The 19,914-nt window shown below is 31.0% G+C and overlaps 1 protein-coding gene across 1 annotated transcript in view; it reads left to right on the top strand.

The window, feature by feature from the left end:
* The window catches only part of LOC122270413 (endothelin-converting enzyme 1), a 37,032-nt gene that overhangs the window by 16,150 nt on the left and 968 nt on the right, over window positions 1-19,914 (top strand). The window contains exons 9-21 of the mRNA XM_087167219.1: window positions 1,905-1,946; window positions 4,910-5,034; window positions 6,776-7,004; window positions 8,290-8,388; window positions 10,031-10,108; window positions 11,443-11,549; window positions 12,587-12,654; window positions 13,372-13,429; window positions 14,111-14,175; window positions 14,929-15,059; window positions 15,633-15,698; window positions 17,293-17,388; window positions 19,331-19,398. Of these exons, the coding sequence (XP_087023345.1) occupies window positions 1,905-1,946; window positions 4,910-5,034; window positions 6,776-7,004; window positions 8,290-8,388; window positions 10,031-10,108; window positions 11,443-11,549; window positions 12,587-12,654; window positions 13,372-13,429; window positions 14,111-14,175; window positions 14,929-15,059; window positions 15,633-15,698; window positions 17,293-17,388; window positions 19,331-19,398 (1,232 nt within the window). The remainder of the gene's footprint in view (window positions 1-1,904; window positions 1,947-4,909; window positions 5,035-6,775; window positions 7,005-8,289; window positions 8,389-10,030; window positions 10,109-11,442; window positions 11,550-12,586; window positions 12,655-13,371; window positions 13,430-14,110; window positions 14,176-14,928; window positions 15,060-15,632; window positions 15,699-17,292; window positions 17,389-19,330; window positions 19,399-19,914) is intronic.

Raw genomic sequence — 19,914 nt, forward strand, 5'->3', positions numbered from 1 at the left:
CATGAAAATGGACAATAAAGCACAAATAATGGCACAAAAATTTTTCAGAAAAATGTTCCTATTTTAATTATTTTAGCAAATCCGCGGCTAAAATTATTTGCAAAGCAGGCAATTTATGTTTCTCTTTTCTATTTTATATTTTTTCTTAAGTAAACGTCTATCTTCTAAAACTATTTATGATCAATTTTTAAAATTATCCAGTATAATATTACCTTGCGCACATCCATTTCGGGCCCATCCTTGGTAACTAACAAATCAAAACTCAGAATAACAAATCACTTCAGCAGTGCAGTAAAAACGACACTTTAAAACCCTCTTGTTACACTCAATTGCGCTTTTGTTTTCATCTTTTGTTTTCATATTTTGTAATCTGGCAATCTCTCTGCGAAAACATTTTTAAATCATTCTTGAAAAATATCCGTCCATGTAAGTTGTTATGATTTTGCTACTCGCTTTATAGTCCCCCCTTTTTAATGTTTTTTCTTTTTATTTCATTTTATGATCTGTTTTTACATGTTATTTTTACTTTTTATGATCTATTTTTATGTAGTTATTTTATAAAAAATTTTTTTTGAGTGCTCCTCACACTATTGTATTAATAAATTTTGCTTTGGCTTTATTGATACAATATCAGAAAGTACTCTGTTTTGCGGATATAATCGTGTGGGCTGAAGAAAAGATTATATCTTTTTTTTTCCGGCTTTTTTTCCGGTTTTTTAATTAACAATTCATTTTTTTTTCTTTTTAATAAAATGTTTTTTGTTATTTTTTTACTTATTATTTCCCATCCCCCTTTTTTTCATATGTCTATTATTTTTCTTTGTTTTATTCTTCATTTTGAACTTATCTAATGAGTGCTGTTTATTTGCAGCTTAAGCGCAATAAATGAAACTTATTGTTTTTCTTAACTTTCTTAGTGTTTTCTTGTATTTATTTATTTATTATATATATATATATATATATATATATATATATATATATATATATATATATATATATATATATATATATATATATATATATATATATATATATATATATATATATATATATATATATATATATATATATATATTATGCACTTCATTCTTTCACTTGGAGCATGATCAGAACTTCCATGATTAAGCTACTGAAGAACAACTAAATAATTGAATGCATGTAATTTTAAAAAAAGAAAGAAATTTTCCGATTTTTTCCAGTAACAATTCAGGTAAATTGCATAGTTTAATAAATTTTTTTTAAATATAGAATACGATTTGAAGGTTTTGGAAATTTAAGTTCATTAACTGCCCTGCCAATTACTACGCTTTTTTCGAAATATTTTATAGAGTGGTAAACAATAAAAAATGGAAACTTTAAAACTTTTTGGTAATTTTGCCGGGTATTATAAGCCTCATTACGAAAGAGAGGAGACAAAGTGGCGTTTTAGAAGAAATTTTGAATTATTTACGTGCAATTGTGTTGAAAATAAATTTAATTCAAATGAACTAAACCGGGAACCATGCATTAAAGCATAAACTTAGCTACCACCAGAAGTAATTTTTCCAAAAAACATAATAGAAAGTAGGTAGCCCTATATTAATATAATCAGGCTTGCCAACAACTATGCTTTTTGCGAAATATTTCATAGAGAGGTAGAAAGTTGAAAACAAAAGTATCCGGAATTTTTGGTCATTTTGCAACATTTTAAAAGCCTCGCCAAGAGAGAGATGAAATGAAGTTGAGTTTCATAAGACTTTTAAAACATTTATATGTAGTGGTATGAAAGATAATTTTAAATCAAATTTAAAAAACAATGACTCATATATTAAAATAAAAATTGAACTACCACTAGAAGAAAATTTTCCAAAAAGCATAGAAAATTGGCAGTCGTGTGCTAATATGTTTTCTGAATAATTTTCCAGGCTTCGGAACCTGCAACTAACAACAGACTTACAGATGAAGAAGCAAGTATAACTCTCATTTATTTATTATATTCTGTTATTATTGATTTATTATTTACGATGGGAGAGAGCTAAATTATTGAGCTAGATAATGGGACAAAACTAAATTTTTTTCTATGGAATAATTTATTGCCCCTCACAACCTAATACCTAATTACTTCTCAATTTATTTGTGCGAACAAAACATATTATTTTTCCTCAAAAGTTAAAATTTTTTCCAGCTATGGAACCCTAAATAATTATCCTTCCTTTAACGGAACTCTGACTTCATAAATAAAGCATCAGCGATTGTATAAATTTTTAAAGAATGAAATTTTTTCATCATTTTATTCTTTTTTTTATAATTAGATTTTATGCAGTTAAGTCACATTTTTAGAACTGGGGAGCCATCTTGTCTAGTTTTAAAATAGTTTTGATGTGTACAAAAGTATAGCTAGAAAACTGAAAGTCCTAACTTCCCAAGTCCCGCAGTGAACTGACCATAAAGACATGGTTTCCAGTAGACCACTGAAGTCAAGCATCACTGACTGCGCTCAGCAGGCGGGTGAGTGACCACTTTGATCAGCCTACGTAGGGACCGAGAGTGCGCGGTATCTGTCCTCGTTAAACTGTTCTACCGTAAAGTGCCAGCGCCACCTATACATGAAAGTCTCCACACGGTTTTTTTATAGATAGTCCTATCAGACCACTATGAAGGTAAACCAGTTTACAAAAGTGCAATCTAATAGAAAATCTTTTAAAAATTAGAAAGTGGTTACAAATATATGTCTAAAAATTTATTTAACTTATAAATATGATTAGCTTGTTTTATTTTCTTGTTAACCACTACAGACTCAATTCTTAAACATGTGTGATACATTTTTTATTAATTGCTTTTAAAATCGAAATTAAATTCATGCGCACAACTGGTTCGCTTTTTAAATAATCTGCACGGACTACTTATGAAATCCCGTGTGGAGGCTTTCTGATATGGGAGGGGATGAAAGCACATAAAACATCTTCTTTTTGTTTTATGAGCTAGGTGCCTTGGCCTTGCAATGGCCTATCCCATCCATCGTGTATTATTTATCGTTGTACATTTTCTTTGAGATCAGAAGACTATATGGTAGCTGTCAAGGGGATTCAAGCACTTTGCTTGAATAAATAAAAAAAAAACGAAAGGAAAAAAAAAAAAAAACGAAGCAGCTCGCTTTAAACTATGTATGGCTTTAGTTTCGGGTGTAGGTTGATGGTCAACGTGGGGAAACGCTTGATAAAGTTCTCAATATTGTTGTTGTTGAATCTGATGCTATAGGTGGATCGGTGATTAAGAAATTTGTTGAGGTTTCTTATTTATTTTGACGATTGTGATGTGAGGCGTCTGTGAGCTGCTCTTGGCCTGAATTTTATATCTTTTTTGTAGTTTTCAAAGTTGAATATCTGGTTGAAATTAGCTGTTTTGCATTTTATAGCCTTGTCGAAGAAATCTGCATTTAATTTGTGAATATATTGTGATAAGGTCGGGATCTTGAGGTCTTTGTGAATTTTTGTATTTCTGAGGAATCATCTGGCACAGGTGATTTTTCTTAGAATCTTGTTCTGGCATTGGTTGAGCTTTTTCATGAGGAATCCCGGTACGGTTGCCCTGGCAGGTGCACATAAAACATCTCCGCCCAATTAATATGTTTTATATATTTAAGTTGTTTTTAGCAGTGGTAGTAGCTGTTATTAAATAAATATGGCTTTTAAAATTTTTCCACTGTTATTTTATCTCAACAATTTCTTAATAATCGAAATATTAAATAAATAATTGATTATTGACTAGATATAAAAACAATTTTAGAGGTAATAAAATTTCTAACTCCTGCAATTCCAGGTTTCCGAGGAACGCCTTTTTGCAAACTGCTGCTCTATTTAACATAATGATCTAAAACTATGTTTATTGTTATCGATTCATTTTTTCCTACCAAACAATTGTAATGTTGTAGTTCTTTAATTAACAAAAATGATCTATAGTGTGGCTTTGAGGAGAACTCCTCCAGACTAAATGTCTGAGACTGTCTGCTGCTATGGTTACAAGCTAGAGTACATTTCTAATGGGGGTGCAATGGAGGAATGAAGGTGTTGATTGGTTTACTCATGAAGACCTATGCAAAGATCAAGACAAAACTATTCACCACACACCCCTGTTCGAAGTGACTTTTCCTCGTAACCATGGTACCCACCATGACGCGAGACAGATGTCTGGAGGAGTTCTCCTGAAAGTCGCACTATAGATTGCTTTGTTTATTAAAACATGCTCAGATCAGAGTCTGTAAATCACTAACATAAGGGAGGAACCTGATAAATGGCCACCATAAGGCTAAATGACAAAAGAGTGAGCTAAGATAAGGGCCTAAAGGGACACAGGACCTCCAAATTGTCTAAAAAAAAATTTTTGAGCTATTATAATAAATCGTAGTTTTAAAATGTCTGTCAATTATATGTACAGGCAAATATTTATTGATAAATTTCAACAGTAAATCTAAACATTTTATCTACAGGTTCATAATAAGATCAAAATTCAACATAAGAATGAGTTTTTGCTTAACTTTAGTAGTGATTGGGGGAAAAAAATACTTTTGAAAAGCTTTCACAAAATTATGCTTTCCGATGCACTTCTTAAACCACAACAAAAGTTTAAAAATATTATGTCAATAAAAAGTCTTTAGCCTTTTTTCTACAATATTATATTACTCTTTTTTATAAACTTACAGGAACAATATTAAAAATCTGACACATGACAAATAAAAGAGGAAAATAGAAAAAACAATGTCTTTTAACAATACAAATGTAATTTTTTGCAATTTAACCCTAAATTCCAATTCTGTCACAACGCATTTAAATAAATTTTTTGGAGGGAATGTCAGTATTTTATGATTTTTAAGATCCCATGTCCTCTTAGGATTTAAGAAGTTTACTGACAATACATGTTTATTAATTTATAGATACTACAGATGAGAGAGATTTGGCGACCACTCATTGGCGACGCAGTACATGACACAGACATTGTCAGCACGTGTAAAAGTAATTTGGCAGTCATCATTTCTGCTTTAAATCAAGCATCTCCCAGGTAAATTGAGAACTCTTTCACAAGGAATATAATGTTAAAGATCCCAGCCAAAAATACTCTTCAACGTGCCAAAAATTAAAAATTATGAAGCCTACAGTTCATCATAAATAACTGCTTAAGCATGAACATAGAATCTTAATTTGTCAATTTTTTCGCTACCCAAATGGAAAGATTGTGATGGTTAATATTCCCGATCTTATCTTTATTGTTGTTCGTTATTGATAAAAATCGCGATATTATCGTATACGATCATTAACGTTATAGATAAAACTCTTGACATTTTCGTAATCGATATTTATTATTGTTATTAATGATCACGATACCATTGATGTCAACAAATGCCACTCTTTTTATTCTTTAATATATGTTACTTCCAATATATGTCTTCAAGATACTTTTTAAAAAAAATTGTTATCGCGATGTTAAAAAAAATGCAAATCTTGCACAGTACTTTGGAGCATCGGCTACCTCTATTAATACTTCAAAGAAAAAATTATAACGCAATATAACTCTTATAGCCGGTGGGAATCCTGCATTTCACAACAGTACTTCTATATAGCATGCAAAAATCCCGTTTCTGCTGCAGTAGTCTTAAATGGGTTAATGGGTTGAATTGGAGCCGTAGTTGATCAGGGATTAGAGCACTCACTTAAAGGTGATTTAGGTTCGAATCTCAACAATGGCTGGACAATACATATTCTGCTCAAGACTCGCATCGACCCAGCATAGACGTGAAATATTCTCAGAGGTAGGCGGATCTTGGGCTGGAATCCCCTTATCGCCGGGCTAATCATGGAAGGTTTCCGTACTTTTTCTCTAAATGTAACGCAAATGTCCCAAGCAGCAATTTTATCTTGGCCCCAGCTGGGCTCAAAATTGGCCGCATATGGATCTTATATGAACATGTACAAAGGAAAAAATATTGGAATGTCTAGATTTTTTAATATTGGTCCTATGCAGGGCCAATATCGACCTAATTACAGCTAATATAGGGCCTATATTGACTTAATAATGAATATAAAATATCGAGTGAATCTGACTACTCTATATAGGGGCGATATTGGTTGTAAAGTGGCTGTAAAATATCGGATAAATCAAAAAAAAAGCTTTTACGACCAAAATAGGAAAATAACAGCCCTTTGAATTCTTATTGAACCAAGATTCGCGAATATTGGTCCAATGTGGACCAAAGATTCCTTGCTGCTACGGGTGGGTTAATTTCATCTAAGCGCCTCCCACAAAGGCTATTTTGTCCCAATGTTTCATCCAAGAGTTTCATTGTTTTCAAGGTTGGCATCATTACTAGACTGTGGAGTTAAACCAATAGCCGTAAACCCAATCGACTGAGTCGACTGTTTGACACCAGTTATAAAATAAACGACGTCCAAATTAACATGGCCAACGGTATCTCACCCATTGTGGTGGTCCTGAAAGAGTGGATGCCACTTCTGGAGAACACACTAGGTCTGCTCATCGGGAAGACTGATTGTGCAGCTCATTGGAAATAATGAATAATAAAATAAAATAAAAAGGATTAAATCAAGTTTATATCAGGTTTTTAAAGAATTTAAAAATATATAACCATTGAGATAGAACTGATAAAAAGCATTACAAAATAAAAGTGAAAAATAAATCTTCTCTACATTACTCATATAGGAATGAACACTTTTCACTTTTGCTATTAAATATCTTTTTTACCGATACATTTTGATATAATAATGTAACTAGTTGATTTTAATAGGATGTCGGCAAGGTATGTTCTGTGGAGGATGCTTACGCAGATTGTGCAGTATCTTGGAAATGATTTCCGAAATTTACAGCTTTATTACACAGGCTATGTTCCTTTCTGGAAGCATTTTTACGATAAGAATTGGCAATCTTGCGCTGATTTCATTCGACGGGAATTGGGAATTGCTTCATTCAAGTTTTTGGAAGATTACGGTTTCATTACAGGTCAACAACTAGAAAACGTGAGTGTCATATTTTCTCAGAACGATGGTCTATATTCTAGTCATTATTCAAATGAATTGTTTGTACTAAAATCGATTTTTGCAAGATTAACTTTTAGGTTTCTTTCACATAAAATAAACTGCACGTTAAAGTTATATCAACTTACTTCGCTTTTTACAATAGTGATAGAAAATTAGCGGACTCATCATTTGCAAAAGTGACTAAGTCACTAAAAATAAGTGGTTGGATTTAAGGCTAAACTTTTCAGAATTTTGGTCAAATCTAAAAATAATCTGAAACTCTCATTGAGAGGTAATTGAAAAAAAAGGAATTAAAAAAGGTTTCCCTGGTAAGTGTAGAAAATGGGCATTTTGTAGCTGATTTTTCAGCTACCCGGGTTAAGTAATTGTTTGTCTGAATGACTGCTGTTTGCCATCATCAAGTTTGCTGACTGTACTATTGATATTTTTGGGTTGTGATAAATAGAATATGATCTCGTTTCTCCTGTAAAAATGTATAAAGGATAAGCAAAGTTAAGAAGTATCAGTGCATTCCATCAACTATAGAATATAAGGAACTGCCACGTCCCGGAAAAATCATAATGTGGTAGTTAAGCCTTTTAAGGATAACTGAAAAATGTTTACATTTAGTTACCATTTGAGAACTACGAAAACAACCATCAAATGGTGTTTTTTTACCATTAGTTTATTTTTAATAAGAACGAATCAACAGAATAATTTAAACTGTATGTAAATATATGGAATTATAGAAAAGTTTTTAAGGTGAAATTATATTTCCAAGTGTGTTTATAAATTTTATAATCTGAAGAGTTGAAATAACCTGGAAAAAAAATCACAACGTATTAGTTAAGTTTTTTAAGAGTTGCTGAAATATGATTACATTTAGTTTCCACCTGAGAATTAAAAAACATTCACCAAGTTGTGTTTTTTTTTCAGTTATGCAATGCAAAACTCATATTTTTAATTTATAAAAACGGAATTTTGATTTCTATTTTTAGTCTTAAATGGTAATTAACATAAGAAAATGCTCCCTAAATTGAAATTTTAAACATATACCACTGTTTTTATAAGAGAAATTTTCAAATTATAACTGTATAAAAATATGAACATACATGGGTCAAATTACTATATAAACTGTGAAAGGTTTAGTAGGTTTTACTACCATTATAAAAAAGTTTTGCGAAAAAAGGTTTGAAAATCAAGCATTGTGCTGTTTAGGTAAATATTTTCAAGTACTAATTTAAGAAAATAATGTTTATATTAACATTTAATTTTCTTTTTCTAGATAAAGAATGTTTTCACAAAACTGAAAACAGAGATTTTACAAATTACAAGAGCGAATTCACGACTCAGTCGTCTGACTAAAAAGTTATTTCAGAACAAAGTAAGACTTGAATTTTTTTAATGAAACTAAATACGCTACTTAATAAAGCATACTTTAAATTTTTTTTATTGATTTTAGATAAGGGACATTTTGATATTTAAAAGAGCTGCCTTAGATTCCAGTAAAATTCCAAATTTGCAGCCAAATTAACGTTTTCTCTCTTTATCACTGAATATAATTTGATAGTAATTGTTTCTCTTGTCTAAAAAAGATCAAAAGGGGTGAAAATTATTCCGTTAAGAGGATTAATCTAATTCATCTTATTAAAATCTAATTTTATGCTTGTAGAGAATATTTTAAAAATTAAAAAAGATAGCTAAAAGCAGAAAATTTTACCTAGTTTTAACATGCTTTAAAATGATCACAGAGAATGAACAAAAATATGGAAACACTTCTGTACTAACCCTGTGAAAACAACTTTTCTTTTAACAGCAAATGTTTTGTAAGATTTTTCATGATCACAATTTGAAAGATAATGCCTTAAGTTTTTAAAAATGGTGCTTTTTTTAACCATGAAAAATGTGTATCGACCAAATTGAACGTAGGGGGTCAAAAGCTTCTTTCCTTTTTCAATAACACAATATTTTAAAAAGCATTTTAATATAAATATTACAATCCTAAAAGATATTAGTATATATCATCAGCTACGCAGCCCCAGCATGGAGCACAACCACTGCTACTCAAAAGAAGAAACTGGAGAGTACTCAAAATAAATTTCTCAGATACATCACTGGAGCCCCCAGATCCATGAGAATGAAAGATCTAAGAAGAGATTTAAAAATCAACAAAATAGATGAGCATATAGCTGAACTATGTGCAAGTTTCTTCAGAGATGTACTATCTTGTGATACTTGCAACTACTTTAAAAACTTTGATTTTGAGCTCATCAAAGACAATATAAAATATAGCCCGGCAACCGCCTTTTTCCTATCCGATCGAGTTTTGTCCCGTAAATTTTGTAAATAGTTGAAAGTACTTGTATATATTTTTGCGCATTTATTATCATGCATTTTTCCTTTTCTCTGAGGCTATGTGGCTACTGTGCACCCGAGAATACCGGGGTAATACCTTTGGGGGAGGCGAGGCAGTTTGCCACAAAAACCTCTTCTCTCTCTTAAATTTGTTTGTTTAATCCCGCTACTTTATTTTAATTTTCACTCAGTAAATGTTACTGAACCCCAACTTTCACCATTCATTTGCGCTTCGGCGATTTATTATTTATTCCCACTCAGATTAATTAGTTAGAGCCCCCTGGCGGGGCTGATGCTAAGATAACCATCACATATGAGTATGAGATATTAGAATATCTCCTTGTATTAGAGCTAGAAAGAAGCTGCCAACTCTTTTTTTACTCATTTTCGTTGATCCAAATTTTGCATGACGCCATTTCAAAAAGCTTCAAGCAATGATCTTTTAAACTGTGTCAATAATTTTGCTTCAAAACATTTTCTGTTAAAAGAAAGATTGTTTATAGAGTTAGTGTAGAAATCTTTCCACATTTTCGCCCAACTCCCTTATATATTACCACTTTTAATACATTGGGTTGGCAGGTGCAGGTTTGGTCGTACAGGGCATATGCTATTTGACTCATACATTTTAATTCGAGTTAATTTCGTTTCTTAAAAACTCTCTTTCTTTTCAGCTCAAAACTATGCAACTGGATTTCGGATACCCAGAAGTTGTTCGTAATCGTTCTGTAATTGACATTGTATATGAGAATGTATGTATATCTTCTTTTTCAATTTTTCCCGTTAGAATATTGTGAACATCTTATGTTCTAGTTGCAATACCGTGAGACCTGTTATGCTATCATATTGGAATTTCCAGAAAAATATTATTTTTTAAAGTTATTAATTGGAATACATAGATACTTCCAACATCATTTTTAAAGTCTGTGATATTTTAAATAATATTCTTCAATATATACTAAATATATCGATATAAATATCACATAAATACTTCCTCTTACAGGGGTTAATATCAACGTTGAACAATCTTAGGACATAATTACCAGACATCTGTCCAAATATTCAACATAAACAATCAAACATCCTGCAGAAAATAGGGTTTCCCCCATAAGTCCCCCCCTTAAGAGTCCCCCCCTTAAGTGAGAGTTGCGATGAATTATAGGATAGAGGATTCGTCTCCCATTGGCATGTCTCAGGTTCGAATCCCTGAGATGTTTTTTTTGCTACGAAATAGGACCCCGGCTTATAAATGGATCCTGGATAAGAATCATTTTCGGCTATCGGGTTAACCGTAAGATGTTTCACAGGTTTTTAAAATTAAATGTGTGTTAGTTCCATAAAACAATCCTCCGCAAAGGCTAGTTTGTCTCGATGTTTGATCTAGGAGTCTTCTTGGTTGAGTAAAATGCTACAAGGCTTTGGAGTTAAAAAAATTTATTATCTTAAACTCATGAAATGGGTCGTTTTTTAACGCCTGTAATCTATGCATATATTATATACATATATTATATTATATACATATAATGAAATGTAGAATTTGTGTGCGTGTTAGTCTGCATGCAGAATTGTGAGTATAACGTATGCACTAAAGATATGACAAGACGTTGAACAAGTACAATTTTAAGCTAATTACGAAGCTCAATTTTTTATTTTTTTAATTAGATTTTTAATTATAAATTTTTTAAGGTGAGTTTCTTTTTTATTTTTTCAATATTTCTGCACTTTGAAGTCCATCGCGCACAAATTAAAGGTTCTAAAAAAAATTTTTCTTCTCATCATAAAGTTAAAATTTTTACTTACAAAAGGAACCATTTAATTTTTTCTTAAGACGATTTTTTCTTTCTTTAAAAATAAAAAAATAATCACATGACTTAAGAGAAATTTAACATTTTCGTCAAACCCCCCCCCCCAATTTTTTTTTTAACATTGAGACATAAACGAATCTATAGCAGATATTAGCTTTGAATTTAGATGAACATACAGAAAGGGAAGTGGTGGTTGGTCTTTTCTAGTTGGTTTTCTTAAATAAATGTGTGCATTTGTATTTAAATCATATTATGACTATTTTCATTTTCTTTTTCTGTAGCTTCAGACGATCGACGACTACTTTCTAAATGTTATGAACGTCAAAAAGTTCAAAACAAGATATTTTTTCAATAGACTTTGGTATTCGAATTCAGAAAATGTTGTGAGGTGAGAATATTAACTATCTTTATCCTCATTAACCCCTTCCTTCTCGCTCCTGTGAAAATGACGGGGTGATTTTTCGCCCTCTATTTCTCGCTCCCGTGAAATTTCCGGGCTGGAGTGTTCAGTAGTAACGCACCAATAATAATATAACTAATTCATTCCTTTTACCCGGGAAACATTTTATTTCTCATTTTACACACCAGATGGCAGTACCAGTATATTTTTAAGGCAATTGTAGATAGTTAGTTTATTTTAAACTAGATGTCAGCACTAATTAAATACGTGCATTTGGCAAATAGGCACTTTTATGACCGTTTTCTTGAAAATGAACCGATCATTAAGGGATTAAGGATGCAGCCAACCCTTACATACAGCTTTTTCGCATTTTGAACTGTGTTTTTCAAAAATTTTTCGCCAAATTTTCATTAATAATAAATAACCAAATGAAATTAAATAAAAAAAAATTCCACAGTTTGAGTGATTCATATTTATAACAAAGCATCAATTTTAAACCATGCCGAAAAGAATTATTTGTGATTTAAAACGAACAAATGACTGTAAAATTTTAAAACCTATTTATCACTTTTAAAAATTGCCAAGTTGGCGAAATTTGTCCGACTAGAGGAAAGCTTTCAAAAAATTTGTGTGCTCATATGTTGCTTTATTGGTGTAACTTTTTAAGTATCGAAATACCATAAACACTTTTTATTTTCACGAAACTGTGGCTTTTCTAATACGGACGTTTTGTGCCATTTTAATGAATTAGCATAGAAATCGCAGACTAAATACAGGCTAAACTTGACCTAATAGTCACGTATAACTGTAGCAAACTCACAGAAATTACGAGCTTTAACAATTTTGAATATGATTAGTAAACAATTGTTAAATTTATCGATATTTTTATTTCAATATTTCTATGAGATTACAAAGAATGATAAAAACAAATTGCAAATAAACCATTATGAACTATTACACAAAAAGATCACAGAAAATAAAATTATTCATAAAACAAATATATATATATATTTTTACTTTTGCAGTGAAATTTCTCTAGAAGAAAGTCCTTTAGGAGTAAGCTTTAGTTACGATTATAAGACTAATAAAGTTAGTAAGTATACTTTAGTATTATTAGTTACAATATCAAATACTTTCAATGTTAACGAAAGGTGATTAGTAAAAGTCATTACTGTATTTACTTTAGAGTTTTCGCATTGAGGTAGTGTCCCTATATCTAACGTGATTAGAAAGTTACGATACACGGATAATCGCCGGTAAGGTTGCCTAGCGGTCCGCGTGCCTGACTGCGAAGCCAATGGTCGAGAGCTCGAATCCCGCTCAGAGCATGGATATTTCTCTCTGCGTGTTGATCTTTGTTGTGTGAAGCGTGAATGCAGCCAACAATATGGAGGTCTGTGACAGTGTAGTTGGCTGGGGCAAAAAATGAGTTTTTCATAAGATTAAGTAAATATTTTATAATATCAATGATATACTAACTTAAAGCTCTATGTAATCAAAAATAAATTTCATCCTGAATTTGCAGCCCTTTTTATTAATTCTTTACTTTTGGTTTCCTATCTCAATTTACTACAAATAAAATCAACGGATCATTTCAAGACGTCTCTTTTTTAAGTTAAGTGACCACCAAAGTTACTAATATATGTCCATAAACTTATATAAAATAGTTGTATGTTTATAACCTGATGTTCAAACGTAGATACTGTTTCTCACAATATGATGGAAGCTTATTAAATTTTTCAGCATTCAATTATACTTTTCTTAAATAAATGTGAAATATCGATCCAATAACTTTACTCTTTGTTTTTAGGATTGGATGGTAGTTCATTTTGGTTTCCTATGTCTCATTATTCAGGTAATATACCAAAGTAAGTTTCAGATATTATATATAGTAATAAAACCATTATAAGTTTAAAAACACTTGTTGAAAATTCGTTTTAAACTCACATAATGAGGATCAGAAACAAATTTAAGATAGTGGAATTCAAACTAAAAAATGAAGAAAAAAAAAACGAATCCTCTAGTTGAATTAAGTTTTGAAATTTAAATTTGATTTATAAGCCTCTTCCTTGACCTACACTTCTTGATTCGATGTTTTTGAATGTTAAATGATTCAATGCTTGATTCAGAACAAATATTTTTAATAGTAATTGGTGGTTAATCATAATATTGTCTACACACATAAATCCTGCATAATAGATACAGGTAATATTGTTGTAATATTCTTTTTTTTTATTTTTTGTTTTTGTTTTTTGCTTTACAATAAGTACAGTGCGGCTTTCAGAAGAACTCCTCCAGACATCAGTCTCGGGTCATGGCGGTTACCATGGTTACGGGGAAAAGTCACTTCGAATAGGGGTGTGGGGTGAATAGTTTTGGCTCGATCTTGGCATAAGTCAGCGTGCGTAAACCAATCGTCACCTTGATTCCTCCATTGCACCCCCATTACAAATGTGCTCTCACTCGTTACCATAGCAGCAGACGGCCTCAGACTTTTAGTCTGAAAGAGTTCTCCTAAAAGCCGCACTGTAAGTTCTTTTCTTTCTCAGATACTTGAAATTTGGTGAAACAGCTATGTTAGCTAGAGTCATGTCTAAAGCTTTTGATGCTACTGGTAAGAAATATGATTTTAAATTTCCTTAGCTAATATTTTAATGATCTTAAAAAGTTTCTTTCAGTGGCCAGCAAATCACATAGTATGGCTCTTTAATTAATAGAAAAGGCCAAGATTACTTTGGTTGGCTTAAAATTAATAGAAGTTATTAAATGTATTCTTTTACTTGTGAAATATTTCTCTCTCTCTCTCTCTCTCTCTCTCTCTCTCTCTCTCTCTATATATATATATATATATATATATATATATATATATATATATATATATATATATATATATTACATAAGAACACTTTTTTTTAATTATTGTGGTATTAAAAAGGAAAACATTTTCAAACTTCTTACACTCATTTTGGTCGATGCAAATTTTGCGTGAGTAAAAAAGTTCTACTTGTAAAAGCTTCGAGGTTGATCTTTCAAAGTGTGCCAACAGTTTAGCCCTGTAAAATCTTCAATACTTTTGCCGCTAAAAAAAATGCTTATATAAAGTTAGTATAGAAGTGTCACCGTATTTTTGTCCAAACCCTGTATATGTTTTCAACTATTTTTGTTGGCGATGTTCACTTGAAATTTTCGTAATGAACACATCCGATAGGTCAGCATTCCCACTTCAGCTTCCGAAAGTTTTCCAAAATTTACCGACTCAAAGTAAGTGCTTTACATAATATTGATCTTGTATTATAATTTTTTCCCTCTTATTCTTAACAGAGTTGTTTATGATATAGAAATCAATAACTCAGATTACCTTTATTAGGCAGCTTGTACGATGCACATGGAAGGAAATGGGACAAAGCGCTTTTGCCCCAAACTTTGCGAGATGAACATACATATTACACGGAATGTTTGATGAGTCAATTGTCTTCTTCTGACTATTGGTTTGCTGAGGTAAGAGAAAGATTAAGTAAAGTTGAATAATTATATTCGAATTATTCTTTGTATATCATCACCTGATACTGCCATTATAGAAAAAATCGTTCTATTTGGGACATTTATTTACTATCACAAGTATAATGTGGCTGGAGAAAGAGGATATTTACCGCATATTACTTGGAACATGCTAGCAGGTTTAGTATTTGTTTGATAAAAAGTGGCAAGAAAGCAAACTTGGCAAAAAGCCAAACTGAGTTCAAGGCTAACAGCGAGAGTTATCTGAATTTTGAATTGCATGACAGCATGTTTGAATTTTCTTTCCGTCTTTTGGATAGTACTAAGGATATCGTCTGATATATATCCTCCAACGTTTACAATTTCTATGGAGTATATCGTTCATTGGCAGTAAATAATAATTTTTAAAACCAACACTTGTTTTAAAAATTTGATCGCACTTATGAGCAAATCATTTGTTGTATTATCATTTCATTATCATTTTATTGCCATTATCATTTTGTTGTCATTTTCTTATTCCTATAATAAGTTTTGATATTTATAATCTAATAAATTTCCTTTTTATCATTACAGATAAATAATACTGAGTACATTAATACGATTGCAGCTGATATGGGCTCTTTCCTTGTACCTTACGAAGTAAGAAATGTAGTATGGCTCTTAAGTATGTGTATACATTATCAATAAACTCACACTTTCTTATAAATAATTTTTGATCTTAAGTCTTAAAGGTATTCTTAGAAGTTATTTCACTAGGGAAAATAAAAAAAAAGCACTTGAATGCTTAAAGCTTGAATCAAAGCTTTGCAATTAAGTGTATACAGTGTATTTCTGACTTATTATTTCAAAAAGTATACAGTGTATATTTTTTCGAGAACTCTGTCGTCATATGAATTAATTCTTTTTTGAAAATAATATGCTATTTTCATAGTTGCTGTGAGTATGCGACAGCTTTTTATGACTGTTATGTTAAGTTCAGTTTATTGTAAGCCAGCGCCCTCTGTGCTAATTCTGAAAATGGCGTAGTGTGTCAATATGAAAAAATCCATAGTTTTGTAAAAGTGAAAAGCTTTTGCCACATAATTTTTAAATATTTGAAAAGTTATTCTAACGCTGCATTACCTGGAATCATAAAAATTTTCCTAAATTGAAATTTGCTCATTTTGATAAATTTTTCCCGGGGGAAAAAGCCTTGCTAATTGCAGATTTAAAAAAAAAATATTAACTTTAAAAATATCAAAAACATTTGTCCATTCTAAAAACTCTTTACTACAATATAGTGTATTTTGACTAAAATTATAGGTTTCTCTGAAGTGCAACTGCGAGTAAAGTACTTCTAAAATTGACAAATAGCTAAAACAAAATCACTAGTTTGATGAGACTTTTCTACCCAAATTGAAATTATCAATGATTAATTCCTAATTTCTGCATATTTTTTCAACTGTCTAAAGTCGAAGCAATGCAGTGTTAGAGTATTTTTTCCGAACATTAAAAAATTAGATTACAAATCTATATACTTCATAAACTGTGACTTTTCACCACATTGAAATTGTGTGCAATTTTCAGAGGCAAAACGTGAAGCCGAAAATGCTCGGGCAAGCCACTTTTAGTATAGAAATCATGCCCGAGATAAACCAGGCTTGCCGCCAGGAGGGTTAATATAGAAAGTGTTGACGATAGATGAATAAGCTCACTACGATCATAAACACATAGTATGTTATTTTATTATTTAATGAAAATATTAATTCATGAAGCTCACTATTTTCATTAAAAATGAATCCGATAATCAACGTTGAGATGAAAATACCCCATTGAAACGTTTATAGTAATTTAGAAATGCATTAGTTGAAGATACCATTTCCACAAATTTCGTGGCTTTTAATATAGTTCTGTCAAGCAGTTCAAGCATATATATCAAGGAAAAAAAACTACAAGTAAAATCATTTTATCATTGTTTTTTGAGGAATAAAATTTAGATGACTACCAAGATTTCTTAGCAGGTATATCGTATTTAAGATTGCTTAATGGTGGGGAATAGTTTATAATTAATAATATCTTCTTATAAAGATATTATTAATTATGAACTATTATCACATTGGAAAAAAAACTACTGTAAGATAATTTGACGGATTTTGTACAAATTTTATATTTTGTAAATTACTTATGCTCTATCACTTAGTGTTGAAATTTTTTTTAATTGAGTACATCAATTTTTCTTCTTCTTTTAAAACAGAGTTTTAAAACGTATTTGATGAATGCAACGGAAGAAAAAAGTCTTCCGAGTGTTAATCTTGATCAGAAGCAAATGTTTTATGTTCAAGTTGCACAGGTAATATTCCGTTAATTTTTCTACATTTCATAACATTTTTCCATGTACATAAGTTAAGGAGAATTCTCCTTAACTTATTTTTACAGTAGAAATTTATTCATTTATCACAACATCTATTCATTCATTTGATAAATGCTTTTAATGTTTCTTTTTAAACAAAAATAAAAAAAAACAAAAAAACATCCATTCACAAAGTAAACACTTAATATGTGTATAGTGCAACTTTGAGGAGAACTCCTCCAGACTAAAAGTCTGGAACTGCCTGCTACTATGTTAACAAGCGAGAGCACATTTCTAATGAGGGTGAAATGGAGGAAAGAAGTTGTCGATTGGTTTGCTCACGACGATCTATGCCAAGATTTAAGACAGAATTATACATCTTACATCCCTGTTCGAAGTGTCTTTTCCTCTTAACCATAGTTCCCGCCACGACGCGAGACGGTTGTCTGGAGGAATTCTCCTGAAAGTCGCACTATCGATAACTCGCAAGTAAAATTAGTAGTAATTATTTATTTGAAGTAATTTTTTTTTACCAAAATCTTGAGTAAATCAATATACTACACATTTTCAAATCCAAAGACTCAAATGCGCCTCAGTCGGGTCAGCTCGATTTTATTAAAATTTCGATTTATTAAATAAAGCCATTTTCACTGCATGCATCAAATAAATAAATAAATAAATCAAAAAAAATAAATAAAAAAAAACATGACTCGATATGGAGATGCGGAATAGTTTCTTCGTGGTTATATTTCACCAATCAGGTTCTCAATTGTAACTCCGAATTCGTATGCAGCGTAAATGGTCTGGTGTCGTTTTCTTCAGAATTAATTGATAACATCAATAGTGGAGAGACTCTTAGCTGTTTTGTTTTGAATGTTAGTTTGCCTCCAGGGACTACAATAGGGTCTATGTTTGCCTCATAAGTAAAGGCTTGTTTAGACGATCCAAGTTCTTGGACGAAGATTGATTGATTTTAATGGAAACTTGTTTTGCTTTGAGCTTAGATTGTGTAAAAGATCATCCAAGTACTTGGACGATAGTAGAGCATGTTCTACTTTACATCCAAGTTTTTCCTCCCTTAACTAATCAGCGTCTTAGGTTTTGTGACGTCAACAAGCAGTCATCAGATTATATCCTTTTGTTGCCTGTTTTCATATATTTAAGTCCAAATAAACTGATTTGTTACGGTCTATTTGTGTTATTATTATTTTATTTTAATTTATTTAGTAATTTTAAACACATGTAAGTAAGATTTTATAACGTTGAATATGAGCAATGCGCATCTTTTCCTTCCGACCAATCAGTTACATTCAAGAACTTGGATAGTGTCGACGTATCATCCAATTTCTTGGACAAAGAAATTCCTCCAATTTCTCAGATTCAAGAACTTGGACTGTGTAAACAGGCCTTAAGATCATCTCCGAAGCAAAGGAAGAGGTTCAACCTGTTCTGTTACGTAACGAACTTTGCATTGTACATGTATTTAAGAGTTCGCACGCTTAAGAACCGGTTTTTGTTTATATTCAGAACAAAGGACTGGCTTTTAAAAGGAAAATATGCATTGTACATTTATTTAAGAGTTCGTACGCTTAAGAACCGGTTTTTGTTTATATTCAGAACAAAGGACTGGCTTTTATAAAGAAAATATTTACGTTTTGACTCGAAGTTCGATTAACAGATAACTTAGCTACGTCACAAGTAGTCCATTCTGGTGCTTAGAACTTTAGAAAGTGAACATAGCAGCGTATTACAGTTTCATTGAGTAGAACTGTTCAAGAGTGGTAGTTTTTATTTTCGGAGACGGACACGGGAACTCTTTGCATAAAAAGTTTTGGGGTCGGTTGGCACCAAGTGTTTCTAAAAGAATGCTTCGAATATTTGTTATTATTTTATATCTTCCTATGATCTTAATAAAAATATCTGAGTAACTTCAATTTTTCAGAAATATTGTGAAGTGCGAGCTCCATCAATCGATTCAGAAGAAATCGTTGGATTATCAAAGCGATCTAGGTAATTAAATTTGAAAAATTTAGACTTAATTTTCAATTAAAGTCTATAGTATTTTTTATTGAATAATTGGATTTGGACTTTCAATTTACTGAATTGTATTTTAAATTTATTGAATTGTATTTTAAATTTATTGAATTGTATTTTAAATTTATTGAATTGTATTTTAAACATATTAATAATATTTTTATTGAATTATTTTATAAAGAAATTCATAAAACAAGAATATGCAGGGAAGTAATGTTTACACTATATGAATTTAAGCTGAGGGTTTTCAAGTTGTAAGTGGAAGCCTAACGTCCTAATAATCCTTATTTATGTTATATTTAAGGTCTTCTCTAAGGCCTGTGCATAATCATTTGTGGGTATTACTGCTGTTGAATGATTACAGAGGGGACATTTTTTCTGTGTTTTGCTGCATGAGATTTTTGAACGGATCTTAGATATTTCAGCGTTGCTCATTACAAATCTGCAATTGGTTTTCCTTTAGGAACTGCGGTTTTTATGCAATTCAATAAT

The sequence above is a fragment of the Parasteatoda tepidariorum genome, chromosome 1 (assembly GCF_982258835.1).
Source record: "Parasteatoda tepidariorum strain Cologne lab strain chromosome 1, Ptep-v5.0, whole genome shotgun sequence".
NCBI lineage: Eukaryota > Metazoa > Arthropoda > Arachnida > Araneae > Theridiidae > Parasteatoda > Parasteatoda tepidariorum.